Below are 26,871 nucleotides of genomic sequence, written 5' to 3' on the forward strand. Positions count from 1 at the left end.
TTTTATTTCTCGACAAAAAATGCTGTATTTTTATATTTAAAAAATTAAAGTCGTCGTTTTACAGCTTTTTCAGATGTTTTAAAAAGTATTTCTTTAACTAAAAATCAATTAAATTACCCACTAATAGTTTCGCTAATAAAAACATTTTTCTTGATTAATCGTACAAAATTAAGGACTACATTGGAAACCTGAAAAGAAAACATCTGAAAAATTTTATATACGAAACCAATAAAAATCTGTTCATTCGGTGAAAGCACAATTAATATTCGTAAAGCGTTTTTGAATACCTCGTAACAATATAACCTGAATACATTAAAAAAGATAGATCAACAAGAGAATGTAAATAATTAAAAAATGAACTAATCAACAAGGGAATTCCACCATTTTTCAATATCTTTTGTCGTTTCACATGGCATAAGTGGTCGAGGGCTTCCATGTGTCGGTGGTACAGGCAAGGATGGAGTTATCACCTACAAGTTTTGAAAACCATTTCAAGAAAATGAAAGTGAAAGAATTACCAATGGTGAATGCTCTCCATTAAAATCATCAGACAAGTTTTTGGGAGAAAATGGAGAATCTTCTCCACGTTCTTCTACGTCAGGTAGATCATAGACGTTTAGCTGGAGCTGAAATTTGGAATATATTATTACGAAAACAACATTTTACATTTTACTTTAAGCTGCAAAACACACAGACTAGATATTAAAAAAATAAAAATAAAAAAAGGCATTGACACGAACTCACATGAAAATTCTTTGGCTGTCCGGAACCCTTTCGGATTTCAGAATTAGCTCGTTTCGGAAGCAACTGGACGGTTTCAGGCGATCGCGACTGCAATGGAAATAAGAAAAAGCGGTAGGCAAAAATGGGTGGAGGCTGGGAGTGTTTTGTGTGAAGCAGTTAAAAAACTAAATTTGAAATAAAAATATTACTCTTTCAATTATTAAACAAGATGGAATTTTGCGGTTAATCTAACGTTGCAACTTTATCAAAAAACTTCTACAACTTTATCAAAAGTAAGATATAACCATATATAGATTTATTAGTAAAAATTTAATTTTTTAAGAATACAATTAATAAAACTGTTAAGTGTCTAGTTAGGGTTAGTTAGTTTGGGGGTTATTCAGATGGGATATAAAAACCAAACAAAACTCTGACTGTACAGAGGACATGAATCACTACAAACTACAAACTACACTCATCATTTAAAAAGTATACTTAGAAATTCAAAAAATACCTTGACTTGTTTTTTCTCACTCGAGCTACCAACCATGAACTTTCGAGCAGCTTCTTGAAAGAGACCAGTTCTCTGAAAATTGGATATGAAATTTAAAAATAGTTAGGCTTATAATCTTTGACTCTCAAATATTAGTTCAAAAACTAACCGAAAGAACATCTGGAATACTTCCTCTTCGATTCTTAACAGCAGCCTTCTTCCTTATTGGAGGTGGAGTTTCTTCTTCACTACTCTCCGTCTCTTCTGTATCAACACTATCTCCTCGAATATTTTCAAATCGAAGTCTTTGTGCAACAGTTTCCTCATGTGAAATTGAAGAATGTCCTGATGAATGAATAACCGGATGTCCTCCACCAAATGGAAGTACTCCTTCTGCATCTTTTTGACTTGGATTTCTCATTTTACGAAGACATCCTTCCAGCCATGTTCTGATTGTTTGTTTTGCGACTTCTTCTTCAATTATAAACTCGAGTTCTTCTCTTTGTAACAATTCTTCAAGTTGCAAAGATTTTCGAATATCAACTGATCGATAGGATAGCATACTGGAAAAAGTAAAATAACACTGTTTCAAACATCTCTTAAAGTCTGAACTTCTTATAGACCTATATTATGATTGTAATTCTCATTTCAAATATCCTTTATTTTATAAAAAAAAAACAACAAGTTCTATCGATAAAATTTCAAAAAGTTAATTCGTGCAGTTTTTGGGAAATATCTGTTTTTTCCGCAATTTACAGAAATGTACGAGGTTTAAAAAAATTTCAGAAGTGTAAAAAGCATTTTCAGTTCTTGTTTTTTGATATTTATTTTGTCACAGACTAAATCAAAGTATACTGTCAAAATAATTTTTCAAGTTTTATCGGAATTTGCTGAAAACATCAATTGTTTCCATTTGTATGGAATGAATAGATGGAAATGAACCTAACAAATTCTAGTTTCTTTAAAAAAATATTGTTTGAACACATTCTTACAGAAGGAAAAAGAATTGAAAAATACTACATTCAAATCTACTGATCGATATGATATCATACTGGAAAAATAAAATAAAATTGTGTCAACTATCTCTTAAAGTCTGAACTTTTTAAAACTTATGATACATAATCTGCATTTTTGGTTTAATAAAATAAAACTCTGTCTATTTTTATATTATTTATTTTAAAAAAGCAGACAATTATTTCTGTTAAAGTTTCAAAAGTTTAATCTAGGTGGTTTTTAAGAAATTTTTTTCAGATATTTACGAGACTATTTTGATTTTTTTGAAGTGTCCCCGCGTTTTCAGTCTTTGTTTTGTGAGTTTTTTCGAAACGTTTGACCAACTTTTTTCAATTTTTTTGTATTTTTCCTAAAAATTGCAATATCGTTCTAAAATTAATCTGCTTTTTGTGAATCGTACGTACACATTTCTGGCCTATTTCCTCTAATAGTCTTGAACTTATCTGCTTTGAAAGAAGTTATGCAATTATTTTAAAAATAAGTCGTGCTAACCAATCAGAGACGTTGGCCACGCCTTTCAGGTAACTCTCATTGGTCTGACTCTCCAACTTACTAGAGAACATCGTGAAATGAAACTTCCTCTCCATTATGCAACCGTTCCATTTCGTAGCACATATGCTTGAACAAAATCCGATCTTTTTCCGGGTCAACTTCAAGTCTTCCTTTCAATAATCTCAATAGAAACTTTACTCTTTCTACTGGAATTGTTCGTTTTTGTTCTTGATCAACCATATTCCAAACATATTGAAAATTTCGAATATCTGCATAACTGAGAAGAGCATCTTCTTCGGATGAGTAGAATAATGAGAAGTTTTCCATGATGACGGCTGCAAATTTTTGGATTCAAAAATGTTTACCAATCATAAATCTACATAAATCTAGTTAAATAACTTCCGTGAAACAGACTTTTTTTGAAAAAAAAATCAGTTTCAAATCAATTATAACAATACATACTTTGAATTAAATAGCAATTTATTATCGTTAATTTTTCAAACTTACCAACAAGAAGATTTCTGACAATATACGTGATGATGAGATAAAAAGAGCAAAAGTAGATGATTGCTCCATAGAAATTTCCACAATCAGTCTCCCAATAATTCATTCCTTCATTCCAATAACAGAATGGGGCGCTTCTCTGAAAATAGACAGATAAAATACTTTTATTTACTGAAATTTAAGTTAAAGTAGACTTTAGTTGTCATATAATTTGTTTTTGCAATTGAAATATGACAAAAAATGGGAAAACACAAAAAAAAACAACAGTTTCACGTTATTTACTTTAAAATGTAGTTCAGCATTTTTCTGATATAAGAAGAAAAACAAAGTTTTAAATTTGGCCAACAAAAGTAGGTAACCGACAGCAAATATGTGTTTGAGCAAGAAATGTTCAATGTTCTTTCAAGACATTTTTTTTAACTAATATCTTCAATTTTTCAGAAAAAAAATTGTTCAGTTTCCAAACTGGTTTTCCTATTTTTTAAAGAATTTTCCAGAAATTTCAAGAGCGTCGCTCTCAAACCTTATGGAACCTTCTCAAATTTTTCAGAATTTTGAATTTTTTTTTCAAATTTTATGGAATTTTCAAAATTTTTCCAGACCGTTTCAAGTTGTTCACTTTAGAATTTGATTTTTCAACTTCTCCAATAAAATAAACATAATCTTGAGGAAAAAATTTTGATAAAAGTTTCAAGGTAGTTCACTCACCATACAATCATGCATAATATCATTCCAATCCTCTCCAGTTAAACATCGAAACAAAACGACCAATGCTTCTGATGCAGTTCGGAAGTTTACGTGTCTGAAAACCATTCACTTTTTAAATTTCAGTCCAAACTTCGCCTACTAACTTGCTAACTGCCATTCCATATTTAACCATTGGAAACAAAATGACTCCAGTGTACGCGTAGAATAAGACCAAAAGAAAGAGAGCAGTGATAATGAAGAATGATCGAAACATTGACATAATTACAGTTAACATCAACATTTTTAGCGTCGAATTTCGGCCTGAAACTCAGAAAATTTAAAATGAAAAAGGGAAAGTAGTTTTGTGGAGTATTTTAAAAATGAAATATTTATAATTAACATAAAGAAAATAAAAACTGTTTCAATAAACTCAGAATAAGTATTTATTTCAAAGTTTTAGCAATCGGCTTATTTCAAAATCTAAAATAAAAAGATACAAGTATCCTATTTTCCAACATGTGGCTCTTTAGGAATACATTTTTACTTTTCAAAACACATACAAATTTAAAATTTTTAGAGACTTTACTGTTTTAATATATTTTCAATCAATTCCAATATTTATTTCATATATCAAGACGTTAAGATTAAAGGTTTCTCTAATTTTTAAGTTTTAAATGAAATTATTGAAACGGGGAATTGTTATAGTTTACACAATCTAGTTTCAATGTTCATGATAATTACACTCGAAATAAAAACTGCGTGGCGTGTACGCAGAAAACCGAATATTAAGGCCCCGCCTTTTTATAGAGCACAAATTGTGCTCTATATTATAGACTAGCACAAATCCAAAAAAGTTACTTTTGCTAAAACGTCCAAAAATTAAGAATCAAGAAATACAGAATTCAATGCGAATTCAAATATTTTTTCCCGCCATTTTTCAACATTTTCGAGGCATGGGTCGAGCTGAATAAACGTTATTCACTGCATCAGAAACAAACTCATTTTTCAATTAATTAAAAAAAAAACTTACTTGCAATAGTGAAAAATCTCAAAATAACGACGAGATATCCAAATGTATAAGTGAATTTCTTCAACTCCACTTGAACATCAACATCGATTTTCGATGACGGAAGAGCCACAAAAAAGTGAAGAAAAATCCAAATAACTCCGAAAACTGTGATCAATAAATCCACTCGATTTCTTCGTGATTGCCAAAATCCAGAGAAAGTGTATGCAATGACTTTTAAAATAATCTCGATAACAAATAACATATTCATAAATGCTGCTAAAGCAGTTACAGTGAATACATATGTTGCTCTTTGTTCTTCTTCTTCAACATTCCATGGAATTACTAGAGTGAATGAATTTAAAACAACAAGTAATGCAAATGCTTGATTAAACCATCTACTCATTGTTAAATCATAAAGTTTCGTTCGAAGACGTGCCGATTCAGATGGTTTCGGTGGAACGTGAAGTGGCTGAGCCATTTTCAGCCTGGCTTTTAGATCATGCCATCTTCTTTGGTCAACTGTTAAAAGAGCTGTTCCTCGATTTTGAGTGTAATTCGCAATGACGACGCCAACGAAAAGTGTCAATCCAATCATACATCCAATAAATACATAAATATGAATAAATACAACAGCCCATGGTCCATGTCTACTCCATAAAATATCTCGAATCACATTCCATCCTTTGAAGCTTAACGTTTCAAAAAGAGCCAACATTGCGTTTCCGACATGATCAAAGTTGAAATTTCGAGGGTTTGTCCAAACTCTTGGCACCATTATTTTTGGATGCATTGCTTCTGTGTCTTTTCCATAAACTTCCAGGCGAGTTACGAAGAGCTTCTGCCAGAAGACACCAGTACAGTTTTCCTGAAATTAAATACGTTTTTTTTTACTGTTTCGTATGGTTGATAAAATTTCTCAGAAGTTTTGAAGTATGTTTTGTCGACGTTATGGAAAGTGACAAAATTCCAATACCAAATATGCCTCGGTAGTCCTTTATGACGTCTTAACTGTACATGTTTTTATGTATTTTAACACAGTCGTGTCGTGTAATTTTTCTACACTTTTTTATTTTCTGACACTACTTGAATACCCCCATTATTCAAAACCCATAAAATAAGTTTCTAGGATTGCCGATTGATGTTTCGTAACTTGTGTGCACCTGTCGAACTTGAAGAGACTGACAATTTTCAGCCAAATTAAACAATTTCAAACAGAAATATTAAAACCATAAAAAATGTTGATACATTTTCAAGGTGTCTCTTTAATACTCGGTTTCGAGGTCATTCTTAGTGATTGAGGAAAACACACAATCTGATTTACTTATGCTAATTTAACGATCTTTATCCGTATTTTATTGCAAATTTTTGTTTTTTTTTAACAAAATAAATTAGCAACTGTTTTTTGTCGATGTATTTATCAATTCAACAAGAAGAATAAAAGGCTATCAAATATAAAACAAATACTGTTTCCTCATTTTATCTAATATTTCCAAACTCACTCTTGATGAAACAGTCGGATCATTACATGCAGCCAGCTTTCCTCCAACAATTTGAACTCCAAAACTTGCAAAAATAAACATGACGACTATCATCAATATGGTTACCAAAAGGATTTCTTTAAATCCACGAAAGAATTCGAGAACTACACGACGAATGTGGGGGACCAGAGTGTAGATTCTGAATTTTAGACAATTTAAAAATAAACTGTTTTAATAATTATTCAACTATTTAAAAAACATTGAACTTAAAATTTGTCCTGTAGAAAATTAGTAGCGCACCTCAACGGCCGCATTGCTCTACAAATCATCAAAAACTGCGCCAAACTGTTGATTTCAACGTGTTTTGGCATCCAAGCCAGAAATATTACAGATGTCTAAAAATAATAAACTGTTAAAGTGCTATAATTATAAATTAAACTAACAAAATAAATGAATAAATTCATGACTCCTCCGACATCTCGAACAACGGCTTTTGGAGTGAAAAACAGACCATTTGCAATGATTTTCACGCATAATTCAAATGTCATTGACAAAACAAAAAAGTAGTCACTGATCTGAAAATTAACAATAAGTTATGAAAATCGGGTGAAACTGTTTGAAACTTAAAATAGATCTGAAAATTATATCATATTTATTGTATTCAGTGCTCGTACTAATATAGTTCTTACATCGATCAAGTTTAAGTAAACTTTTGGAAACAGTATTTTTTAATTTAGAAAGTTTTTTGTTTCTGCTGATTTTCAATAAACTATTGTTTATCTATGTAACTCACTAACATTACTTGATTCAATTCAAGGAGGTTTTTACTGGCGGAAGTAAGTTAAAAAAGTTGGAGCAAAGTTTCGAAACAATTTGAAGAATATGAAAATTTTTCAAAACTATTTTTAACATTGTCATAAATTCAGCAAAAATATTATTTATATATTTTGTTTCAAGCACAAAATATAAACATAAAAATTTTGAAATAAAAGTTATTACATACCTGCAAATATCCATTATTCATCACTAAATTCTCTCCAGTTGTCGGCCACGGACTTTCAAATAACATTGAAATACAAGAAACAATTGTAACAGTGGCCATTGCCCAATCAATATACGGCATAATTCCAATTAAAGCTCGAATTTCTTTGAATCTTTTCTTTGTTTTTGCACCTCCATTTGTCCCATCATCCTGACTATCATATTTGGAATGTACCATCTTTTTACAAAATTCCCGTAGTTGAGAAGCTCGGCCAACAAGAAAAAGAGGTCGATCGAAAAATGGATGGTTTTCTCTCATGTCCTCTTCAATTCGGTTTCTGTAAGTTGAAAAATATAAATCTTAAACTCTAGAGATTGAAAATGTAAATATTCTTAAAATTAAAATTACTGTTTCGCAATTGTTACATAATAAATGCACCGAAAGCCAATTTATTCAAGAGTGACGTTGTTTATGATAAACTTATTTACAGTTTTAAAGAGTTTTGAAGAGTATTTCAAGAGTCCTAGAATTTTTAAAATACAAACTGAAAACATTTTTTTGAACAATTTCAAAGTTTTGCTTGAAAAAAAGTACACAAAAAATGAATGTTTGGAATATTTTGCATAGGAGACCGAATATTTAGTTTTAAATTTTACAGTAGAAATTAATGCAATTAAATCACACTATATTTTTGTAGAATTTCCCAAAATAAGCCCCTACTAACTGTTGGATTTTACAAGCTTTTTACACCTAACTTATTCAAACATAACTGTTTTAAAACTTTTTTCTAATATACTGCATTTTAGCGCCAAAAATAGATAAAAACAACTGACAATCCACATTTAATATTTTAAAAGTTTTTTTTTTAATTATAAACTTTTGAATGTAATAATTAACTGTAAGTCGAATTAATCCAAGAAAATATTTACCTAGTAATCTCCGCCAATTGTCTCTTCTGCTGCAATGCTCTAATATCGATTTCTCCCTGTTTCGCGTTCTTTTTTGGAGCTGAATCAGATGGTCTTGAGAGGTCCCCATTCTCACTATACATGTTGAATTGCTTGTTTCTCACAGCGGTTTGCAAAAACTTTCCAGTCATCGAGCGAGATTTCCTAAAAACAAATGATTGATCGCTAATGTTTCAAAATTGTCATCGACAGTCAAATGGAAATTTTGAAACTGTAACATTTTTTTGTTGAGGTTTTCTGTTCTATGGAAAGTACTAATGAAAGACAATACACTTGGAAGTAAAATTATGAAAATGAAAAAAAAGTAATCACAAACTGACAGAGAAACGTGTGGAAAAAGTGAAAATTGGGACAGGACATGTCACAAATCGACAGGGACAAAAATTTGAAACCACTAGGACTTTAAAAAAAAAAATTTCAGCTACTGTTTCACAAAGTTTTTAAAATAAATAAATAAAATATGCAACTACTATTCGAGGAAATTTTTTGACTTTTTTCGATGAAAAACGTACGGTAGAGCGTCTTTCCGCGGATACAAACTTCCCGAAGAACGTGTGAAATGTGGCAAAAAAGATAACGAATTAGACAACGATTGACGAGTGCGATCGGACATTCTGCAAGGTTGGGTGGTGGTAGAAATAGAACCTTTTTCCAATGATTCTTTTAAGTCCAATCTCATGCGGGGTGAGCTTTTCACACATAGTTAGTTGAAAAATAAACGGAAAAAAATAACACTGAAACTAAAATTCAAAGTTGAAACAAAGTGATAGGTACATGCAATTAATGTTATTTTGTTGTTAGTTAACCTACTCAAGAAGATTATTTAAACTGCAACGAAGAGATGTTGAGCCAATTTGACGGAATGTTAGACCACTTTTTGAGATTTTTCGTTTACCAGCCGACTTCATTATGCGCTTTGGAAATTCGAAATCTGGAATTTGTAAATTTTAACATTTAGGAAAAAATTAGAGCATATTTATGTGGCTTCAAGTGTCAACATTTTTCTTCAGGTTCCAAAAATAAATCCAATACCGATAGTTTTTTGGTTTTGATTTAGATTTCCTCATGATTTTATTAAAACATATTAAAACATGTCGTATTTGCAATTTTTGTGAAACAGTAAAATTTTCAATACCAACCGGATTCAATGACATCTGTGGTTTCTAAGCTATGATCTACCGCAAATTGATGTGTGAAGCTTCCTCGAACTTTTGGCATTGGAAAGTCACTGTCGGCTCTGGAATTTGGATTAATTTTCATAACGAAGCCAAAAAAACGTCAATGCAATAAACACAAGTATTGAAACATTACAAACTTTCTCATTGCCGCCATTTGTGGTCTTGTCGGGAATTTCTCAAAAACTCGAAGTCTCCATGGAAGTGTTGATCTCATCGAAGTAGTTGCTTCTCGTGCTCTTAGTTGCTTCACTTTTTTGAGCTCTTCGTCCATTTCCAAGTTATCAAGAATTACGGCAACGAACAGGGAGAGCACAATCTGAAAATGCAAATTTAGGCCATTGAAACTTTTGCAGAAAATTAAAGTTGTGTTTTCTTAAGATATAATTTAAGTTTACAAGAAGAAAACTTAAAACAATAAATTAGAAAAATAAGTCTGTTTCACTGTTGCAATATACTGCTTCTTCTTACTATTGCTATTGTTATTACAGTAAAAACAGTAAAAATCCTCACCAAAGTGACAAAAAGATGGTATGCGACAAAATAGAGAGCCACAAGAGGTACCAAATTATCGTCAGTTGCTCTCAAAACTTCAACCACAAAATCTGTCCATCCTTCTTGTGTTATGATTTGAAACATTGACATGAACGCCTGAAATTTAAATAATTAAAATTACAGAGAGATGCCTAAAATTAGATAAAACCAAAAAACAATTTCTAAAGATGTTAAATGCTAGAATTGAAAGGTTCACTGCAGATTTCAATTCAAAAAATGTTTTGATATTTTCTGAAAATGTTCTGTTTCAACTAAGTTATATGTATAATGACATTTAAAAAATGGACGTTCTTACTTTTGTATAGAAGGATTTTTCTAAACTTTCATTGGTTTCTCTCCAATTTTGCAGAATTAAAATAAAAAAATAAAATTTAAATTTGCAAAATAAAATTTAAATTCCCGTGAAATGGATGAATAATCTACACATTCCTGCGTTTTTTGGATTTTGCTTTTTCTTGATTTTTTCTTGATATTTGTATTGAAACACAAGAGATAGTATTGAAACACAAGAGAAAGTTATTTATGGCCATTACGGTACATATTCCATAATTTGCAGAAAAATTTTGAAACGACTCTACTCCATTTATAAAACAAAATTTTCCTTAAAATAAATACCTGCGGAAAGGTCCGAAAGTGATGAAGATTCGGCACCGAATAGAAAAGTTGAAGAGAAATTGCAGAGTAACAGCAAATGAATGCAATTGTGAAAATCACGAGACCTCCTAATTTCTTCCCAGGACTGAAAATCTTCCACACAAAGTCTTCGAGAATCGGCGACGCTTTGATTAGTCTCAAAAGACGAAATGTTTGAAAATATGTGAAATAATTTCGTTCGTAGAAAAATTTCACACAATTCAGCGAGCTTCCTAGACATAAAATCAGCTCGAATTTGAATATTCCTCTTCGAATAAAATTTCGAAATCCATAGCAAAGAATCTTGATGATACATTCAACATTGAAAAGTATTGTGAATCCAACTTCGAAAAGATAAAAATTATATTTTCTTGGTTTATCTGTTTCATCATGACGGTAGACAAACATTGCATTTCCAATTGCATTGATGACCACGAATATTATCACAAAACATTGGAAATACATACTTCGAAGCATCTGAAAAAATGTTTTAATAACTAAATAATATACTGTTTCAACGTTATTATATAGGTTCATAGCTAGAGAAAAACACCAGTAATATACTTGGGTTCGGAAAAAATTGTTCATAATTTTTGTAGTAGGCACTTCGAGCTAATTCTAAAATTTTCAAACCAATTAAAAAAAAAAACTGTTTCACACTTTTTGCATAAGTGTCGTTTTTTTTCTTTTCCACTACTGAATTCACTCTCAACAATGAACTAACCCATTGTAATTTCTGCTTTGGTCCTTCTGGTTCAACTTCTCCATCCAATCTTATCAATCTCCATCCATCATCAGTTTTTTCTAATTTCTTCCGAAATCCTTCATCCAACGTAACCTCCTTTTTCTGCCACATTTCACTGAACTGGACTCGAATTTCAGCAAATGTTTCAGTGATTACAGCAATGAAAACATTTTTGACAAGCCAAGCCAAGAAGAATATCAGTGTACAAAAATAGAGAAATGCCAAATACGAAGGAAGTGAGTCCATACAATCATACAGAACATATACCCATCCTTCTTCAGAAGCTGCTAGATATACAGTGAACACACTTGCTCCAAAATCATTGAACATTCCATAGAATCCTTCTCCTTTGGCATTTAAATTCAATTGCATACAAACCATTGGAGCAGGACATTCGTAACCTCCAATTCCTTCTGGAGCACACATTGTATCAGGAATCGCCAGATCCATTATTGTCACATTATTCGGATCGGTTTCTGTTAAAATTTTAAATGGTGTGTAAATAGTATATTAAAAAACTACTGTAGTCAAAACATGAAAGTTTATTCATAGTTTTTGAAACAGCATTTTTTTTTCTTCAATATTTGTTTTTTAGGCGCAGTAGTGTCAATGGGGATTTTGAAATCACCACTGTTTCGAAAATTATTTTCAAGGTTTTTCTATTATATTTGATCATCTCAACAGTATTGGAGTAATTTCAAAAGTGAGTGAATGAGGGTTTTTGAATTAATTCACACAAAATAGTGTGAATTTCAGATTTACAACGAAAAAGCTAAATAAGAATTATTAATCTAATTTTCCAAAATTGTTTTTTTTCTCAATTTTCTGCTCATCTTTGTTTGAATTCCCTCTAAATGAAAAACTGCAAGACCAATCAGCGATCGCTCCGCCCACTTTTCAACCAATCGGAGTGGGCAAGTCAGAAAAGTTTGGGTATTTTAAAAGTAAATCTCATTTAAGCTAATGGAAAATATTATGCTAAATTAATTCTAAAGTAACAAAAGTAAAAAGGAAATCTTCAGTTTCAGTGAAAATTCAGATTTCAAGCTAGAAGTTTATTATCAAAAAATATAATGTTTCAACACGTTGATTTATGTATCAAAAATCTGAATAATTGGTGCTGACGTATCATAGGTAAAATTACAAAAATTAAACTAACTTGGCTGAACACAATGATAGTCCATTCTCCCAAACAATTGAATTCCAAAAATTGCATATAATGTCATGAAAAATACAAAAAACAATGTAACATTCTTCACTTGTTGGGATGATCGTCTGAAATTTAATTCATAAACACATGTGAAAACATGACGTCACATGCAAGTTTCCCGCATTGTCAGGAGATCAATAAACTCACTTTAACAACTGCTCAATCCTATTCTTTGGTAACTTGAATTTGACTACTAACGGTATCAATCTGATTATAATAAACGGTCGAATCGACCGAATCGCACCGTACCAGGCACGGTAGTTAAGATGTAGAAATGGAAAAAAATTGTCTGAAAATTAAAACAATTCAGTATCAAAATAAAATAAATAACTAACCAATAAGTTGATAACAATGAAGAAGAAACGAGAGTAAATGTATGATCGAGATGAAGACAGAAAATTGTGACCAGCGATTTGATAAATATGAGGAATCGCACTGAAAATTTTTTCACGGTTTCACGAATAAGTGATAATTATATTCAAACTACACAACCAATAATAAGATCACTGTCGTTGAAAATATTTTTTCAGAGAAATGGGCAAAGCCTGAAAGTTTCACTTATATTGGCTCATTCGTGTAGATGTTCAGCTCTGATGAGAAAGCGGATAAATTTAAAACAAAATTCAAAATTTTTACTGTTTCTCTATTTCCATGATGCTATTCAATTTGATTGTTTCACATTACCAATGGTTTAGACTTGGAAAAACAAAGCTTACTCGAAAAATGCCTTCATAATGGATTCGTAACACTGAATCCAGCATAAAAATTGATACTGATATAAAGTCGGCCGCCAGTATTATATAGTTCAGTGGCTGAAACAGTTCGATCGTTCGTGGAGTGTGAATGCAGACCTGAAAATTAAAAAAGACTATTCCAGTTTACAGTTAGGTTTACAATAATATCGTCAGTTAGAGATATATTTAAAAAATCTATTCATAACTCATTTCATCATGATGCTGAAACAGTCAAATATTAAAAAAAAACTCACAGTAATCATAGATATTGTACATGCTATTTTGAGAGCCCATTCCACTCGGTCACTTTCCACGTAACCTGAAAATGTTTATTTGAACACTTTTTTTTTTAATTTAAAACACTGAAATAATAACTACACAAAAAAATGGAATCTGAACTTTAAATTTGTTTTACAAAAATTACATTGTGGTATATTGTAATATATTGACCGTTTTTAGGTAAACTTAATTGGTTTTTTCCTGAAATTTGATAAAAATCAAGCTGACAATTAAAAATCCCGAAAAAACAACCTATTAAATTTTGCAAAAAAGGGCCAAAAACCGCCAACAGAGTTAAAAAACACTTTACAGTTATAATTTATTGTAACAGACTATTTTTAATTGTGAATTGTATTAATGAATTGTATTAATTTAATTGTAATAATTGTGAAAACAAAAATACTGTTAATTTAATGCAATTTTATATAATTCATTTAATGCAATTTGTTAATTTAATGCAATTTTATATAATTCATAATTACTCACTGCTCCTGACTGGTTTCTTGTGTTGTGAACTGAGCATATCTGATATGGCTGCAATGCTCTCCCGAGCACCGAACCCTGCGGCTGAGCCCGGTGCTCCACGCGATGATGAGTTCTTACGCGCCAGCATCGCAGACGACAGGACCGCCGCTTTGGCCACTGAAATTGAAAAAGATTAGTTGTGAGTGCGATAGAGTAAAACTTGATAAACTGTTAAGTTATTATAGAGATGTTAAAACAGTTGAAATTTATTTTAGAAAATTATTATATAAAGTCAAACAACAGAATTCGTATCCTGCTATATTAAATCTAGTAGGATGTTCCAATTTCCTCGTTTTATTATTTATTTCCCTTCCCATATTTTTGATATGTGTGAGAAAAACTGACTTGCAATTGAAAAAATTATGTAATTCGATCTCCCCCATCTTCGTTCTTCAGTTCTCACTTTTATTTTTGCATAAAAACGAAACAAAAGTTGTTGTTTCAAAGCAACAAAAACCGGAAAAAGAACAAAAGCAACCTAGATTATCAAGGGACCAATTTGGAATAAAACGAAAGTAGCGATACGGAGAGCAGGAGAAGGATGAACACTGACAAAAAATGTTGCAAACGTTGAATGTATTTTTCAGAAGGTAAACATCGTAGTATAAGTAGAACATTTTGAACGATTCTCTATTTAATTATTGAAGTACTGAAACCGCCGGTATCATTGGCACAAATATTACGTTTTCTCACTTTTTGTACTCTAGCAGAATCCTAATGTGTCAACCATTAGGAACAGAAATCCAATATACTTAAATTATGTCAGTGAAACAGCAATTTTTCATTAAACAAAATTTAAGATCTTCCAATTACTTTTGAAACTAAGCTTTCCGCTTTCACCAAGATGCAAAAAAAGCGATAGGCAGATATTCAAAAATAAATCAGGCAAATTTAGGCGAAGAGGTGCCTATTTGCCTATCTGCCTACATTTAGGACACTTTCACAAACTGGAATGCAAAACTTGAATATATGCACAAATTAAATTAATTTACTGTTTCAGCGTAGGATTACAATATTCGCAACAATCATGTTCTCAATTCAGAAACCAATAATTGTTTTCCCTTTTTAAGACATCTTATTGACATAGAGCATAAAACAAGGATCCTGGCACAACATGTTTCTCAAATCTAAAAAAAGATTTTCCAAATTCCATTAATTTATTTTGCTGAAAATGTGGCATGAAAGATTTTCAGATCTAGTTTCTTCTTACTTTCTACAAATTCAAAGTGCTACGCTAGACTTTTGCAACGACTTCAAAAATTATCTTTCAAGAAATAAAATTAATTTGCAAGTAAATAGTTGCTGGAATACTTTCCCAACCAACAAGACAACCGGTCTTACAAGACTAGAAATGAAATCTAGGAAATGACGACAGTCGCAAAACACCCAGCGAACAGATTTTGAAATGATAAAAGCCGGACTCTTTGCAGCACCAGTCTCCCGGATTTGTCTGTTTTACCGTTCCCAAAAAACCCAACTTTTATAAATACTAGAATTTTTCTTTAGAATTCACTGTTTCAGCCGATTGATTTGTTGTCTTTATAGATCCGTTCACCAGTCGGGCTAATCCATAATCTACAAACAAACCTTGTGAATATTTTCTTTGATTATTGATCGTAGTGATCAGACTCTTTTTTCGTTCCGACATGTTTGGGGGAATAATAGCTATGACGTTAAATCGTCTGTCCTTCGGAATAGTGTAATAAAATTGAAAGATTGAGTATGGAATTTGAGTAGTTGGACAAGAAAAAAAAAGAAAGAAAAAAGCAAAAAGTATCTCTTTCTTCCTCTTCGTTTTCCTCCCTTTTGACTATGTGTGGAAAGGCCGACGGCCTTGTTGCCTTCTTTCCGTTTTTCAAATATCTGATGTGATGCTCTCAGTGTGTACGCGCTCTCAATGCTCCATTCAGACGGGATGGACCACGCCCACATTTCGACGTTGTCGCTGCTTTTGAGCCCATCAATTTTTGGCAGAAAACGGATAACGCGGGGGTAACCGAAATGTCTAGCAAATTGTTTGCTCCGAGAGGTCCTTTTAATTTTGAAATGAGATGAGAAGCAGCAACAAATCTTCTTCTTTATGTCGTTTCAAGAAAAGAAACAACACAAAAAAGAGAGTGGAACATCACAATGAGAAAATAGGATTTCGATTTGTTTACTTGCGCTTTTCGAGCAAAATTTTGCTCTTTTAGCAAAGAGTAGTTAAGTTGCAAGTCTTTCAAACTCCATGACATCACTTTTTATTTTTGGAATTCTGAAAATGACGGAGTTGATCGGCCTTAATAGGTTCTTTTGACTATACTCAAATGAGAAATCCGCCAGTTCTGGAAGAAATCGATAAGTTAACGCCAGTTAGAACTAAAATTTGACCCTGAGCGATTTTCGGGGGTCATGTGATTTTTGAGGAACATCGTAGAATTGACATTATGAACACAAGATGCTCACATCGCCAGAGAAGTTGCACGCAATGCTGACACCGCGATGGGCTGTGCGGCAACCGTATAGAACTTCAGTATGAGAATCCAAATTTTTGAGTCAAAAATTGAAATATAAATGTAGTAAAATACTTGATGGATTCAAAAACACACTTATCCCTGTTTAAAAAATATCTCAAATAGGGCCTGAAAGTGGCTGGTTGCTGAAGTTTCAGGTTAACGGCACTTTTTGATGTTTTGAACAAGGATAAGGCGGTTTTTTGAATAAACCAAATACTTTACTGCCTTTATTTATCAATTTTAATTCAGGAAGTCAGTTTTATTCGGTTAACAAATGACGTATTGTGGACTGGAACTTTCGTCATGCGCACATCGTGTCTGGTCTTAGAAAGCGAGAAGTCCATAATGCACACTAACTCATAATACGCACGAATTCGTTATTTTAAGAAATTTGAAAAAAAATTGTAGCATTTTTGCATTCCGAGGGCGCGAATAACGCGTACAGTTTCAACATCAGCATAAATCATAGACCAAATTTCAAAGCTAATAGCTTTATTAAACGAGTAGTAAAAATTTTATGCATCAAGTTACAGACTGAAAAAAAAACTTTTATGCAAATTCCAAACTCCACAGCACATTTCATTTTTCTGAACGCTACATATTTTAAGCTGCGCTCTTTGCAAAAAAAAACGACTGCTGGATTAACATCAGCAAGCCTTTAATGATTTAGTATGAGACACTTGAAGATCATCATAAATTATAGGTTTTATAAGCAATTCTGAAAAAATGAAGTAGACAGCAAACTGGCAAATCTGCAGAATTTATCTCACTGAAGCACTGCTGACAACATGTGAGAAGCAAACGTTTCAGAGAATTTACAAAATAATGAATTCACCATTACACGGCATTCATTGAGTGCCTTGAAAGTGTTATTTTTATAACATAATAGTGAAACAGACAATATTTGTTAGATATTGTACATTTCCCCTGTTCCCACTACAATAAGCCATTTTTCCTTGTTATCTATCCTCGACTGCTAATTTAAAGCCTCCGGCACTCCGGAAGTCAGTAGCTTTTCTTGCTCCGTTTTCCCTCCGACATCATCCCAATTTTTATCGTTCCGTTCTTTTTTCTATCCTTCAGCTTCTCAGGGACCTAGACCACCGAGAGAGAACTCACAAAAAGTCAAAGTGACAACGATGCGAATTGGGTTCGGATGTCGACGGAGCAATAAAGTCACGACAATTCGGAAAACAGGGACACAAAATATGCATAAATGCTCAGTTTTATGTTCGGTTCAAAGAGAAAAGTGAACTTTTTGTTTGGGACAAAAATCGAAGTAGGGAAATGAATTTAATTTTGGAAAATAAATTACTTGGCAAGCATTATAATAATAGCAGAATAAAATTGTTAAAATCAAATTTTGAAACAGTAAAAAAATTTCAGAAAAAAGAAAAAATTAACGGTTTCATATATAATATATTAATGTACGAAATATTCTAATAATGATTAATCTACTATGTAAATTTGAAAAATTGTAAGACTATTTTCAATGAGAATATCATTTTTCGAATAAAAAAGTAACTCATAAATCTCGCATATTTAAATTTTACTATACGAGAGGTTGGATCAAATGATATGTAAATAAAACATTTTGGTGCACAAACAAAAATTATTTCAGTTTCAGAAAATTCATATTATTCCAAACTGTGATATATCACTAATTCATTGTTTCTTCGTTTTTGAAAACGTTTCAATTTTCAAAACGAACAAGAAAATGACCAAACTGTGATAGAAAACCTTAATTTGCAATGAATAAAACACACTGAAACCATTGTTCCTAACATTGTAGGTAAAAAAAATCAAAAACTTAAAAACTACATAGATATCTAACTAGAGATATTCAAAAACTCGTTGTCCTCAACTTGTTGCAGCCACCTAAAAATGGGCTCTCGTGTTGATTCGATGAATAATTCAAAAAAAGGTGGAGAAGAAAGGCCCATATTGTGATGAGAATGAGACGCAGAAAGTACTTGAGAATTGGATAATACAAAGAGACGCTCATCAAGAAAAAAAGTTATGAAAAAATAGGCAAAAACCTGAAAATAAAAAATATGAACATCCTTCTTTTTTTCTTCTCACGTAACTTTATTTTATCATCAAAACTAGAAGTTATACTTGAAAAACACATCGTAAAAATTGAATAATTTGGTCCAGATGTTAGAAAAATGAGGTGAAGAGTGAGAGACACACAAGATGAATAATTTTTAAGGGGGTCTCTATCGGCACAAGGATAACGGAAATGTGAGGGGTAGTCTCTTAGAGGAAAAGAGAGTTGAAGAAGATGAAGGTCTTAAATGGATAAATGGTCCTTTTGTGGTGAATGAATGGATAAAGAAGAAAAGACGAAAAGACAAGCAGTCAAGACGGATCAAATTAACTTTTGGAAGCAGTAGTTAAATACTTGATTTAGGTAATACTTCATGCTCCCCCGGGGCCTATTTTAGAATTTAGTTCAGCTTAAATAATATTTAACAGTTTCTAATCTAGTCAGAAGCATTGTGATATGAACTAAAATTTCAATCCGTTTTTTTTACGTTTTCTAATTTTGTTTTTTTTTTAGATCACCACCCTATTATTTTAAAGTTATGATTTACTGTTAAAAGGATAGGAAGGTCCTGATTCATGAAGCAATTTGGGTATTTCTCACTTTCTCATTTGAATCAAACCATAAATTGAAAACGTTGGTACGATGCACGCGTAGATTGCCTTGAAGGCTTGTACGGCTATTTGACAAACGTGTAAAAACTAGGTTTCTTTTTCCCCGAACATCCGCCCGTTTTTATCAGAAAATCTAGCATTCGTTTGATCGGATTTTCCGACCCTGAACATCTGGATTCCGTTCTTTCAAAATTTGTGTGAATAACTTTTTGAAAATTATCTAATTTTTATTTTAGTTCGAAATTGAGGAATTTCGGTGAAAATTGTTTATTTCGATTGTTGAAGGACTGAATAAAGATATGTTTCAATTTTAAACGAATTACATGAAACATGAGTGAATTTTAACGAGGAATTGCTATTAATCAATATTAAGAGATTTCAAACTTATTTTTAGCCCACATTTTTTGAACTCCCCTGTGACCCGGACATGAAGCAGTCCGTTTTGCCAATTTTTATCTGAACGGTCAGAGAGTGGAAATAAGTGCTTAAACAAAATTAAACTAGCAAATTGCATATTCTTTCTACAGGTGTTTGTTTGTTTTAAAAACGGTTTCAAATAAAATAGAAAAAATAAAACTGCTTCTTCACAAAATTTAATGAAATCAGGCAAACTTAAAATCTTAATTATATAACAGGATAATGAAACAGAAAAATTACATTTTCGAGCTTTTTTTTAAATAAGAATTTTAGACTCAAAAATAATAATTTTTGTTTTTTAAATTGTGAATACTATTTACTATTCTTTATTGCATTGAAACTAATAGTAATACTATTTACTATTTATTGCATTGAAACGAAAAAAATTAATTGTCATTTTCAAGGAGTATGATATGTGTTATGTGAAACTGTAATTATTTTTACTTTCACAAGTCATAGTAGATTTATCCAATATAAATTATCCAGCAAGAGTTTTCCCATTTCTACTCTACGGAGCAATATCAATAGCCCCGATCGAACAATAAAAAAGATCAATAGAAAAGTTCAAAAAAAATTGGGCATTTTTGTGGATGGAATGTATATTGAAAAGAAGCGCACAAAAAGTGGAATCGAATCGAAATCGAGGATTTCTGTTTTGTGTAGCAATTCTTCTCTTTTTCACATACGAGGTGCCACATTTGGTGCTGTTGCTCAATTTAATTATACGGGGGCGAAGGGCGCATCCGGAGGACAGATATCGAGCCCCCGACACGTCGCTCCTCGAAACTCGCCGGCGCCTTTTAAAATGAGAAAAATGAGATGAAAAAGAGCATGATGAAGTGAGTAAGATGGGAGGAGAAAAAGTAAAGAAATGAAGAAGAATAAATGAAAAAAAAAAACCTTAATTTCCGGGTTTTCTCAGTGGAACTTTGTTTTGTTGATTACAAAAAATCTTCGTTTTTTGTGGGTTTTTTATTTACTATTAGATAATATGCTCACAACCCGATGTATGTTTCGGATTCCAATAAAAAAACCACTTACTCCATTATTCGATTATCATTTTTGCCGGATTTTTAATTTTTTGCAACTTGATAATTCGCCGATCCAATTTTTGGAAAATTCTTTGAAAAACTAACAAATTAAATATTTTATTTATTTTGTGTAAAAGAAATTAATTTAGCTACTTTATGTATATTCCATCACAGGAAAATTTCAACATCTTGATCTCTATGGTAACTTGAAATTTTATTTTGTTTCGATAATTTCTGAATTTTTAAAATATTCGGCAATTGTCCAAAATGTCTCTGCAACAAAAAAATTAAGTCTTGAATATTATCGACTTCTTGAAACACACGACTTTTTCTGTTCACCGTTGTTACCGTTGTTAGTGAGTCTTTTTAAAAATTACCAATAACAGTAGAAATTATTTTTAAGAAATTGAAACGCCCAAAAAACGGGTTAACGGATGAAACGATTTACTGAAAATATTCCTGCCTGGAAACGCCTCATTTTCAAAACAAATTTAAATCTTCATTATTATCGACATCTTGAAACAGTCAATTTTTAAATTCGAAATGACCATTTTTCAAGTAGAAAAAATGTCTGAGACACCGCAAACTTTTGACGGAATTTAAAGAATGAATTTTTTAATAGGTTTTTTGAAATAAATTCTCTGGTTATCGTTAGTAGTGAGTATATATTGAATTAGAATTTCAGAAACCCGAAAAAACTTAATATTCTTGCAATTAAACATGAAACTTTAGAAAAATGCCTGCCTACCTGCTTCCCGCCACCACAAAGCTTTACTGTTAAAATATATTTTTATATGATAGATTGTGATCAATCTAGACAGAATTGTGAGAATGAGAAATGAGTAAATGTCTAATTGAAACATTAATCCTAAGTTAACATCAAATGTAGAAAATTGATGACGCAGGTAGGCAGGCATTCTCACGATGAGCACGGTTTTTTTTGCTGTTCAATTTTCTCGAATCACTTTCTGGGATTTTTGGTTCTAATCTATTACTTATGTTTTGCAAGCAAAAAAGTTCACGGATTGGGCTGAAAACATATTCAACATTTTTATAGACCTGCTGAAACAGTGGTGACTATAAAATGTTGTTCAATAGGTGTTCTCTAAAAACAGTTAAATTTGGGAAATATATCTCGATAACAATTTGGCTTTGATAATTTCTTTTTTGTGGTCATGTTTTTACAAACAATTCCTTGAATTTGTGACATCAAACAGAAGTCCGGGTTAACTGTAGATTATTTTGGTGTCAGAGTTTCAGACAATATAGTTGAAAAGTTGGAGCTAACTTTTCAAATGACACAAAAAACTCACCCAGTAGCCTGGTAGGCGCGGACATCTCCTTGGGTCGTCCAGTCTTCTGAAAAAAAGTATTTGTAGATTCAAAATAACGAAAAACAAACAAATTCATTTCTAGACTCATTTTCAGTCGACATCTAAAACGCAAAAATGAAAAAAGGAAAACTTGATATCTATTTTCTAGGTTAACCGGAAAACCAACGAAAGAAACTTGGAGTGTGAAGAGGAAAAATAAGAAGGGGAAAAAGGGACCACATATATATTTTTTTGGAAGAAAAGGAGCGGAGTGGTGGAAAGTGGAAAGAATCCGGACACGAGGAACAAGAAGAATGAGACACTTTCTGTTTGGTTTGCCAACTACAAATTATCATGTTTCTTTTTTTTATTTTTTTTTTCACAATGCTCACTGAGCCACTGTACAGGGAAATAAAGTTGTTATCAACAGTACAGTATTGTAATAAAACTTCGATTTAACCAGTTCTTTAAAAAAAATTGGAAAAAAATTGTTTGTTTCAATATGGTGATAAAAGTGAATTGAGATTTTTAACAATTGATGAATGGTTGGCCCGATCGAAATTCTGTGACAAATTGATATGTAATTGCAATCAGGTTACAAAATTGAGCTTCTTACGTAGACACACTCAAAAGCCTGTCTCACCTTGTTTTTCCTACATTCTGGGGTGTATTTCCAAAATTATAAAAAAGTTCGAGAATAAATAATCGAATGAAGAAACGCGAAAAAGTTTCTGGGAAAAACATAAATAATGTTTCAATAGGTTGATAAATTGGAATTGAAATGTTTAATTTGTTTTTACAAACTCCGCGCACAAAAAAATAAAGTTGTTATTTAAACTGTAATAATTATCTTTCTGTGCAGTTCCGACAAAAGAAGCTTTCAAAATGTGCCTGCCTCGTGCCTACAAACGTGCCTACTGCAGAAGAACTCATTAGTGTGTGCTTTACCACCAATTATTCAAAAAACAGTATCCAAAATATGGCACATTAATTCCAAAAATTCACTTTCACAAATTCAGAAATTATACGATCAAGAGGTATGGAAAAGGAAGACATGGATGCCTGAAGACGTGCCTGCTAACCGAAGAATTCATAATTGTACGAGAAATGAATAAAGCATTAGCGAATTTCATCTTTCAAGGCCTTATTGCGGAATCATCAATTTCAATTAAAACTACATTGTTATAAAACGTTAATGAAACAGTACTTGAAAAAATATATTATTATTTTGAAAAATCATTTTAACAGTTTAAATTATATATTTAATGCAATGATGAATAAAATTTGATTCAAAAATCAAATTCAAATGCAAAATACCAAATTACGGGCGGGCCCCATTTTATTTTAGAAACATTTTAATTAACTGAACTTTAAAATCTAAAAAATAAAAAAAGCTCCAATGAAAATATTTTCTGTTTCAAAATATTCATATACCGACTGCATTTGAATGCACACGGTTCTATTGGAAAAGAGGGACTATATGAAAACAAAACAAAACACGAAATGACCTAACTTCTAAAAGAGCAATCTATGCTTCTCAACAACTTTTCCACCCACACCCTCTTCACTTTTTTGGCCAACGAATTCGATTGTTTCCTCTTGAAAGAGGCGGTCATCGAACCTTTTGTTTATAAATGAAATTGCTTTTTCTTCTTTCAAAAGACACTAAACAGCAAAGAATTTAAGGAATCTAGGAAATTAAGTCTTTTCATCATGACAGCTGTTCATTTATAAATTAAATTTTAACGCTGGTCAAACTGAAGACACCAAAAATTCAAAAAATATATAAATTTTCTGAAACAGTGAAAATTTGTAATTTTAAAATGCTTAAATAATGAGACATCAAAAAAAAATGCTCAGAAAAACTAAAAACTTGGAAAATATTCAAATTGTTCAAAACAAAAACAACTAAAAAAGACGTCAGTTTTGAAACTTAATAAAGAAAAAAACTGCTCATAAAAAGTGGCCCATAAAAACTAAAATGATCTACCACGGAGATAAGAAGTGGTTTTTTTGAGATGGTTATATGAAGAAACGTTCAACAGGAGAAAGCAAGAAACGAACTAGACAATTTGTAATTATTCCATATTGAAACGGTAATTTATTTCCAACTCACTGAAATTTTTTTGTATTTCTTTGTTTTTGTTTTTAGTGAACATATAACATATTCGTGTCAAAAACGCAAAAAAAAAACGAAAAAATAGACGAGACCTCGAAATTCAAAAGTTAATACTGTAGAATATTTTTTCGAATTTTTTAATACGGTGAATCTAAAGAAAATCTAGTGACACAGACAAGAAAGCGAGCTAAGATGAATTATTAAAAAATGATAAAAAAAATTTTCCGCAGAATTCTGAAGAAGTCATACGATTTCAGCGGGAAAATAATAAATTTATTTTTAGAAGAAAATCGGATTAATTTTTAAATAAATATCAGCAATTATTAAAGTTAAAAAATTACTTCCAGTAATTATGTCTTCAAAATAACACAGTATTATTAATTTTATTTAAATATTGTGGGACCTTGAAGATAAAATACTCCAAAAGTTCAAATTAAAAAAAAAATTGCAGTTTCTCATAAATTTGATAATATCTAAAAAATTTTTGAGTGTTTTAATTAAATTTGCAATACTTTTAGACAAATTTGTTAATGGATTTTATTTTGAGTTTTCAAGGCGTAAAATCATTAAAACTAACATAAGACATACTTATTTGTTTGACATTCGAAAAATTTATTAAAAATGTCAAAAAATTGCTAGCTGCTCAAAATGAGAGTTGCCGAAAAATAAAGTTTTCAACATTCTATAGAATTTTTTCAAGATCAAAGAGTCTCAAACCTCAAATTATTAGTTATCTTGGTAATAATATGACCTATGGATCAGTGAAATTAGGTGCACGTTGAACTTCAAAATTTTACGGAAAAGAATTAGGTGATTTCAGAATTTGCCGAAGTCTTCTGGACGATCCTAGAAAAAATTGAAAAAGTTTGGCTGCCGTTCACCGATATGGTTTTAGGTGACCAGGGGTGTTAGGAAGTGAGGGTGGAGGGTGTTGTTATACACACAAACAGAAACATCTTTCTCTCTCAAAATGACAAGAGAGTGGCCAGTGGGCAGTGAAGAGTGTCCAACAGAATACACACACATTCATACTTCTTCTAGATTCACGCGCAGGACCTCCGATGTCTCCTGAATCCCCCAGAGGCGATCTTCCTTTTTGGAAAAAAAGTTGATTGGAAGAGGAGAGGAGACAGAGAAGAGCAACGGATTTTGTTTCCTTTTCGAGAGATTTGTCACCCTCTTTTCATATATTGGCATCCGATGGAAAGGGTCCAATCGGTTGGACAAGGAAGATTGATAATTTATGTGAGAAAAGGTTCCGACTGCTAGACAAGGGAAGCTTTTATTAATAGTAAGCTGCAAATGTTGAATAGGAACATCATAACTTTTTAGTTCCAGATTCTAAAAAACTTTGACGGAGATGAGTTCTTAAAAAAGTATTCTGATCAATTTGGTGGCTCATGTAAGTATTTTATTTTTGGTAGTGTGAGAACCTCGAAAGTATGAAACTGAAAAATTATATTACTAGAAACGAGAATCTTGAAGCTCTAAAAAAATAATTTTGCCTGTTTCAGTAAGTTATTAAAACTTTGGTGTTAAATTCATTTACCATTAAACCTTTAAAACTATTTTTAGGTTACTCAAATCGGTTAAACATTACGACTCAAGGACAATATATGTATACTTTTAAAAACTATTTGCTTGGAAACCCGGACGGGCGTCAATAAGATAACCCCATTTAGTCAGTTTTGCCACTAATTTTCAAAACAAGATATGAACTGAACGTGTCCTTAGTTCCAGGAGGTAATAATTTTTGTCCTAAAACCCCTAAACAAAACTAAAAAAAATATCTCCCTTAAAGCTTTACAAAATATTTTTATCATGATCATTAATCAATAAAATACTTTCGTGCAATTTTGACACTTATGGTTTATATGAAACAGAAAATTTTACTGATGTGTTTCATTACAGATATTACACAAATATCAATAAAGCAGCTCCTGTGGGAGTTTTAGTTGAAATATACCATATATTCTCTATTAGTTTCCAGGCCCTTTTCGAATGCAACACAATAGTGACTGCAGTATGAAGCCCTAATAGAAAATGTACGCTAGTTAAAAAATTAAAAAAAACGAGGCACAAGAGTTATTAAACCCGAATAATTGTGGTCCAATCTTATGGATTTATTGAAACAGTCAAGTTTGCATGCGAGAGTGAAAATGTCTAACTTTCCAAATCATCTTACATTTCAGAAAAAGTATCAGTTTCCCATTTCAAAGCATCTGATAACAAAAAAAATATACACTACTCAAAATTTTGAAACTTTACGTGGCAGTTTCGGAAAAATTTGGGAAACAGGATAGTAAATAGCTTTTGTAAATTTGTTGCTAAGAAAATTTTTTAAATATAAATATTGAAACAGAATTAAAACTAAAACAAATTAATCGAAAATTGGTCGATGTCTAAAACTAAATTGTTACTTTCACTGTAACTTAATTAATTTAAAAAAACATTGAACTATTTTAGAAAGATTCTCAAAAATTTTAAACTTTCACCCACCTCATTATCAATTGGTCCAACGCCCGGTAGCATAGACTTGTGCTGAAATTGAACCATTGGAATAAGATTATTGATCGAAATATTGGAAACAAGAAAAAGGGAAGAATAATGCATGAACACATATAGCATG

The 26,871-nt window shown here is 31.5% G+C and overlaps 1 protein-coding gene and 68 non-coding genes across 84 annotated transcripts; 41 read left to right on the forward strand and 28 right to left on the reverse strand.

Annotated features, from left to right (window-relative positions):
• Positions 1-222: 222 nt before the first annotated feature.
• Positions 223-26,774, reverse strand: unc-77 (Sodium leak channel NALCN; the record flags this gene model as incomplete). Of its 16 annotated transcripts, NM_001306895.3 has the most annotated exons (30): positions 360-470; positions 519-626; positions 745-831; positions 1,238-1,309; positions 1,386-1,779; positions 2,784-3,057; positions 3,230-3,365; positions 3,935-4,028; positions 4,078-4,234; positions 4,944-5,787; positions 6,422-6,599; positions 6,701-6,795; positions 6,844-6,975; positions 7,404-7,719; positions 8,312-8,494; positions 8,863-8,964; positions 9,161-9,281; positions 9,490-9,587; positions 9,666-9,844; positions 10,039-10,176; positions 10,696-11,190; positions 11,438-11,934; positions 12,618-12,733; positions 12,816-12,957; positions 13,004-13,103; positions 13,385-13,519; positions 13,657-13,721; positions 14,168-14,323; positions 22,124-22,169; positions 26,742-26,774. In NM_001306895.3, 30 exons carry the CDS (start codon positions 26,772-26,774, stop codon positions 360-362), a joined length of 5,604 nt encoding a protein of 1,867 aa, NP_001293824.1. The 16 variants fall into 16 exon arrangements, with proteins under 16 accessions (NP_500926.3, NP_741414.2, NP_001294631.1 ...); NM_001306897.3 differs by lacking the exon at positions 8,863-8,964; NM_001306898.3 differs by lacking the exon at positions 745-831.
• Positions 1,846-1,866, forward strand: 21ur-4770. Its single transcript, NR_055384.1, has one exon.
• 21ur-10174 lies at positions 2,332-2,352 on the forward strand. Its single transcript, NR_055385.1, has one exon.
• 21ur-6747 lies at positions 3,069-3,089 on the reverse strand. The gene has a single exon (NR_055386.1).
• 21ur-14077 lies at positions 3,202-3,222 on the forward strand. The gene has a single exon (NR_055387.1).
• Positions 3,537-3,557, forward strand: 21ur-10159. Its single transcript, NR_055388.1, has one exon.
• Positions 3,875-3,895, forward strand: 21ur-319. Its single transcript, NR_055389.1, has one exon.
• On the forward strand, positions 4,377-4,397 carry 21ur-8309. Its single transcript, NR_055390.1, has one exon.
• On the reverse strand, positions 4,537-4,557 carry 21ur-2707. Its single transcript, NR_055391.1, has one exon.
• On the forward strand, positions 4,545-4,565 carry 21ur-11803. The gene has a single exon (NR_055392.1).
• On the reverse strand, positions 4,885-4,905 carry 21ur-14320. The gene has a single exon (NR_055393.1).
• Positions 5,859-5,879, forward strand: 21ur-2245. Its single transcript, NR_055394.1, has one exon.
• On the forward strand, positions 6,214-6,234 carry 21ur-5158. Its single transcript, NR_055395.1, has one exon.
• On the forward strand, positions 6,239-6,259 carry 21ur-14100. Its single transcript, NR_055396.1, has one exon.
• Positions 6,950-6,970, reverse strand: 21ur-8078. The gene has a single exon (NR_055397.1).
• 21ur-2262 lies at positions 7,056-7,076 on the reverse strand. The gene has a single exon (NR_055398.1).
• Positions 7,397-7,417, forward strand: 21ur-4260. The gene has a single exon (NR_055399.1).
• On the forward strand, positions 7,836-7,856 carry 21ur-4646. Its single transcript, NR_055400.1, has one exon.
• On the reverse strand, positions 8,498-8,518 carry 21ur-7268. Its single transcript, NR_055401.1, has one exon.
• On the forward strand, positions 8,821-8,841 carry 21ur-6605. The gene has a single exon (NR_055402.1).
• On the forward strand, positions 8,822-8,842 carry 21ur-10197. The gene has a single exon (NR_055403.1).
• 21ur-9892 lies at positions 8,824-8,844 on the forward strand. The gene has a single exon (NR_055404.1).
• Positions 9,041-9,061, forward strand: 21ur-13881. The gene has a single exon (NR_055405.1).
• On the reverse strand, positions 9,404-9,424 carry 21ur-3465. Its single transcript, NR_055406.1, has one exon.
• Positions 9,591-9,611, reverse strand: 21ur-6028. The gene has a single exon (NR_055407.1).
• Positions 10,009-10,029, forward strand: 21ur-9688. Its single transcript, NR_055408.1, has one exon.
• On the forward strand, positions 10,370-10,390 carry 21ur-9306. The gene has a single exon (NR_055409.1).
• 21ur-13245 lies at positions 11,139-11,159 on the forward strand. Its single transcript, NR_055410.1, has one exon.
• On the forward strand, positions 11,270-11,290 carry 21ur-3839. The gene has a single exon (NR_055411.1).
• On the forward strand, positions 11,408-11,428 carry 21ur-7396. Its single transcript, NR_055412.1, has one exon.
• Positions 11,411-11,431, forward strand: 21ur-14892. The gene has a single exon (NR_055413.1).
• 21ur-3737 lies at positions 12,577-12,597 on the forward strand. Its single transcript, NR_055414.1, has one exon.
• 21ur-12109 lies at positions 13,068-13,088 on the reverse strand. The gene has a single exon (NR_055415.1).
• 21ur-3155 lies at positions 13,164-13,184 on the forward strand. The gene has a single exon (NR_055416.1).
• 21ur-7357 lies at positions 13,167-13,187 on the forward strand. Its single transcript, NR_055417.1, has one exon.
• On the forward strand, positions 13,350-13,370 carry 21ur-4948. Its single transcript, NR_055418.1, has one exon.
• On the reverse strand, positions 13,567-13,587 carry 21ur-15279. The gene has a single exon (NR_055419.1).
• On the reverse strand, positions 14,339-14,359 carry 21ur-3844. Its single transcript, NR_055420.1, has one exon.
• Positions 14,505-14,670, forward strand: C11D2.100. Its single transcript, NR_055421.1, has one exon. It is a non-coding gene; the product is annotated as an Unclassified non-coding RNA C11D2.100 (non-coding RNA).
• On the reverse strand, positions 14,799-14,819 carry 21ur-4335. Its single transcript, NR_055422.1, has one exon.
• Positions 14,912-14,932, reverse strand: 21ur-11413. Its single transcript, NR_055423.1, has one exon.
• 21ur-7550 lies at positions 14,915-14,935 on the reverse strand. Its single transcript, NR_055424.1, has one exon.
• Positions 15,244-15,264, forward strand: 21ur-11457. Its single transcript, NR_055425.1, has one exon.
• On the forward strand, positions 15,765-15,785 carry 21ur-8673. Its single transcript, NR_055426.1, has one exon.
• On the forward strand, positions 17,189-17,209 carry 21ur-623. Its single transcript, NR_055427.1, has one exon.
• Positions 17,532-17,552, reverse strand: 21ur-622. Its single transcript, NR_055428.1, has one exon.
• Positions 17,550-17,570, forward strand: 21ur-555. Its single transcript, NR_055429.1, has one exon.
• 21ur-10980 lies at positions 18,366-18,386 on the forward strand. Its single transcript, NR_055430.1, has one exon.
• Positions 19,629-19,649, reverse strand: 21ur-3209. The gene has a single exon (NR_055431.1).
• On the reverse strand, positions 19,944-19,964 carry 21ur-6986. The gene has a single exon (NR_055432.1).
• Positions 20,145-20,165, reverse strand: 21ur-9214. Its single transcript, NR_055433.1, has one exon.
• C11D2.101 lies at positions 20,450-20,541 on the forward strand. The gene has a single exon (NR_055434.1). It is a non-coding gene; the product is annotated as an Unclassified non-coding RNA C11D2.101 (non-coding RNA).
• C11D2.98 lies at positions 20,450-20,541 on the reverse strand. Its single transcript, NR_055435.1, has one exon. It is a non-coding gene; the product is annotated as an Unclassified non-coding RNA C11D2.98 (non-coding RNA).
• mir-8202 lies at positions 21,065-21,148 on the reverse strand. Its single transcript, NR_131540.1, has one exon. It is a non-coding gene; the product is annotated as a pre-microRNA mir-8202 (primary transcript).
• Positions 21,815-21,835, reverse strand: 21ur-5213. Its single transcript, NR_055437.1, has one exon.
• On the forward strand, positions 22,659-22,679 carry 21ur-7448. The gene has a single exon (NR_055438.1).
• 21ur-4041 lies at positions 22,663-22,683 on the forward strand. The gene has a single exon (NR_055439.1).
• Positions 22,917-22,937, forward strand: 21ur-12625. The gene has a single exon (NR_055440.1).
• Positions 22,918-22,938, forward strand: 21ur-7360. The gene has a single exon (NR_055441.1).
• On the reverse strand, positions 23,261-23,281 carry 21ur-1198. Its single transcript, NR_055442.1, has one exon.
• 21ur-9597 lies at positions 23,581-23,601 on the forward strand. The gene has a single exon (NR_055443.1).
• 21ur-3166 lies at positions 23,582-23,602 on the forward strand. Its single transcript, NR_055444.1, has one exon.
• Positions 23,860-23,880, reverse strand: 21ur-10883. The gene has a single exon (NR_055445.1).
• Positions 24,154-24,174, reverse strand: 21ur-2511. Its single transcript, NR_055446.1, has one exon.
• Positions 25,212-25,464, forward strand: C11D2.99. Its single transcript, NR_055447.1, has one exon. It is a non-coding gene; the product is annotated as an Unclassified non-coding RNA C11D2.99 (non-coding RNA).
• On the forward strand, positions 25,795-25,815 carry 21ur-15530. The gene has a single exon (NR_055448.1).
• On the reverse strand, positions 26,057-26,077 carry 21ur-7906. The gene has a single exon (NR_055449.1).
• On the reverse strand, positions 26,060-26,080 carry 21ur-13469. The gene has a single exon (NR_055450.1).
• 21ur-2119 lies at positions 26,310-26,330 on the reverse strand. Its single transcript, NR_055451.1, has one exon.
• Positions 26,775-26,871: the final 97 nt, after the last annotated feature.

Source organism: Caenorhabditis elegans, chromosome IV (assembly GCF_000002985.6).
Source record: "Caenorhabditis elegans chromosome IV".
Lineage (NCBI taxonomy): Eukaryota > Metazoa > Nematoda > Chromadorea > Rhabditida > Rhabditidae > Caenorhabditis > Caenorhabditis elegans.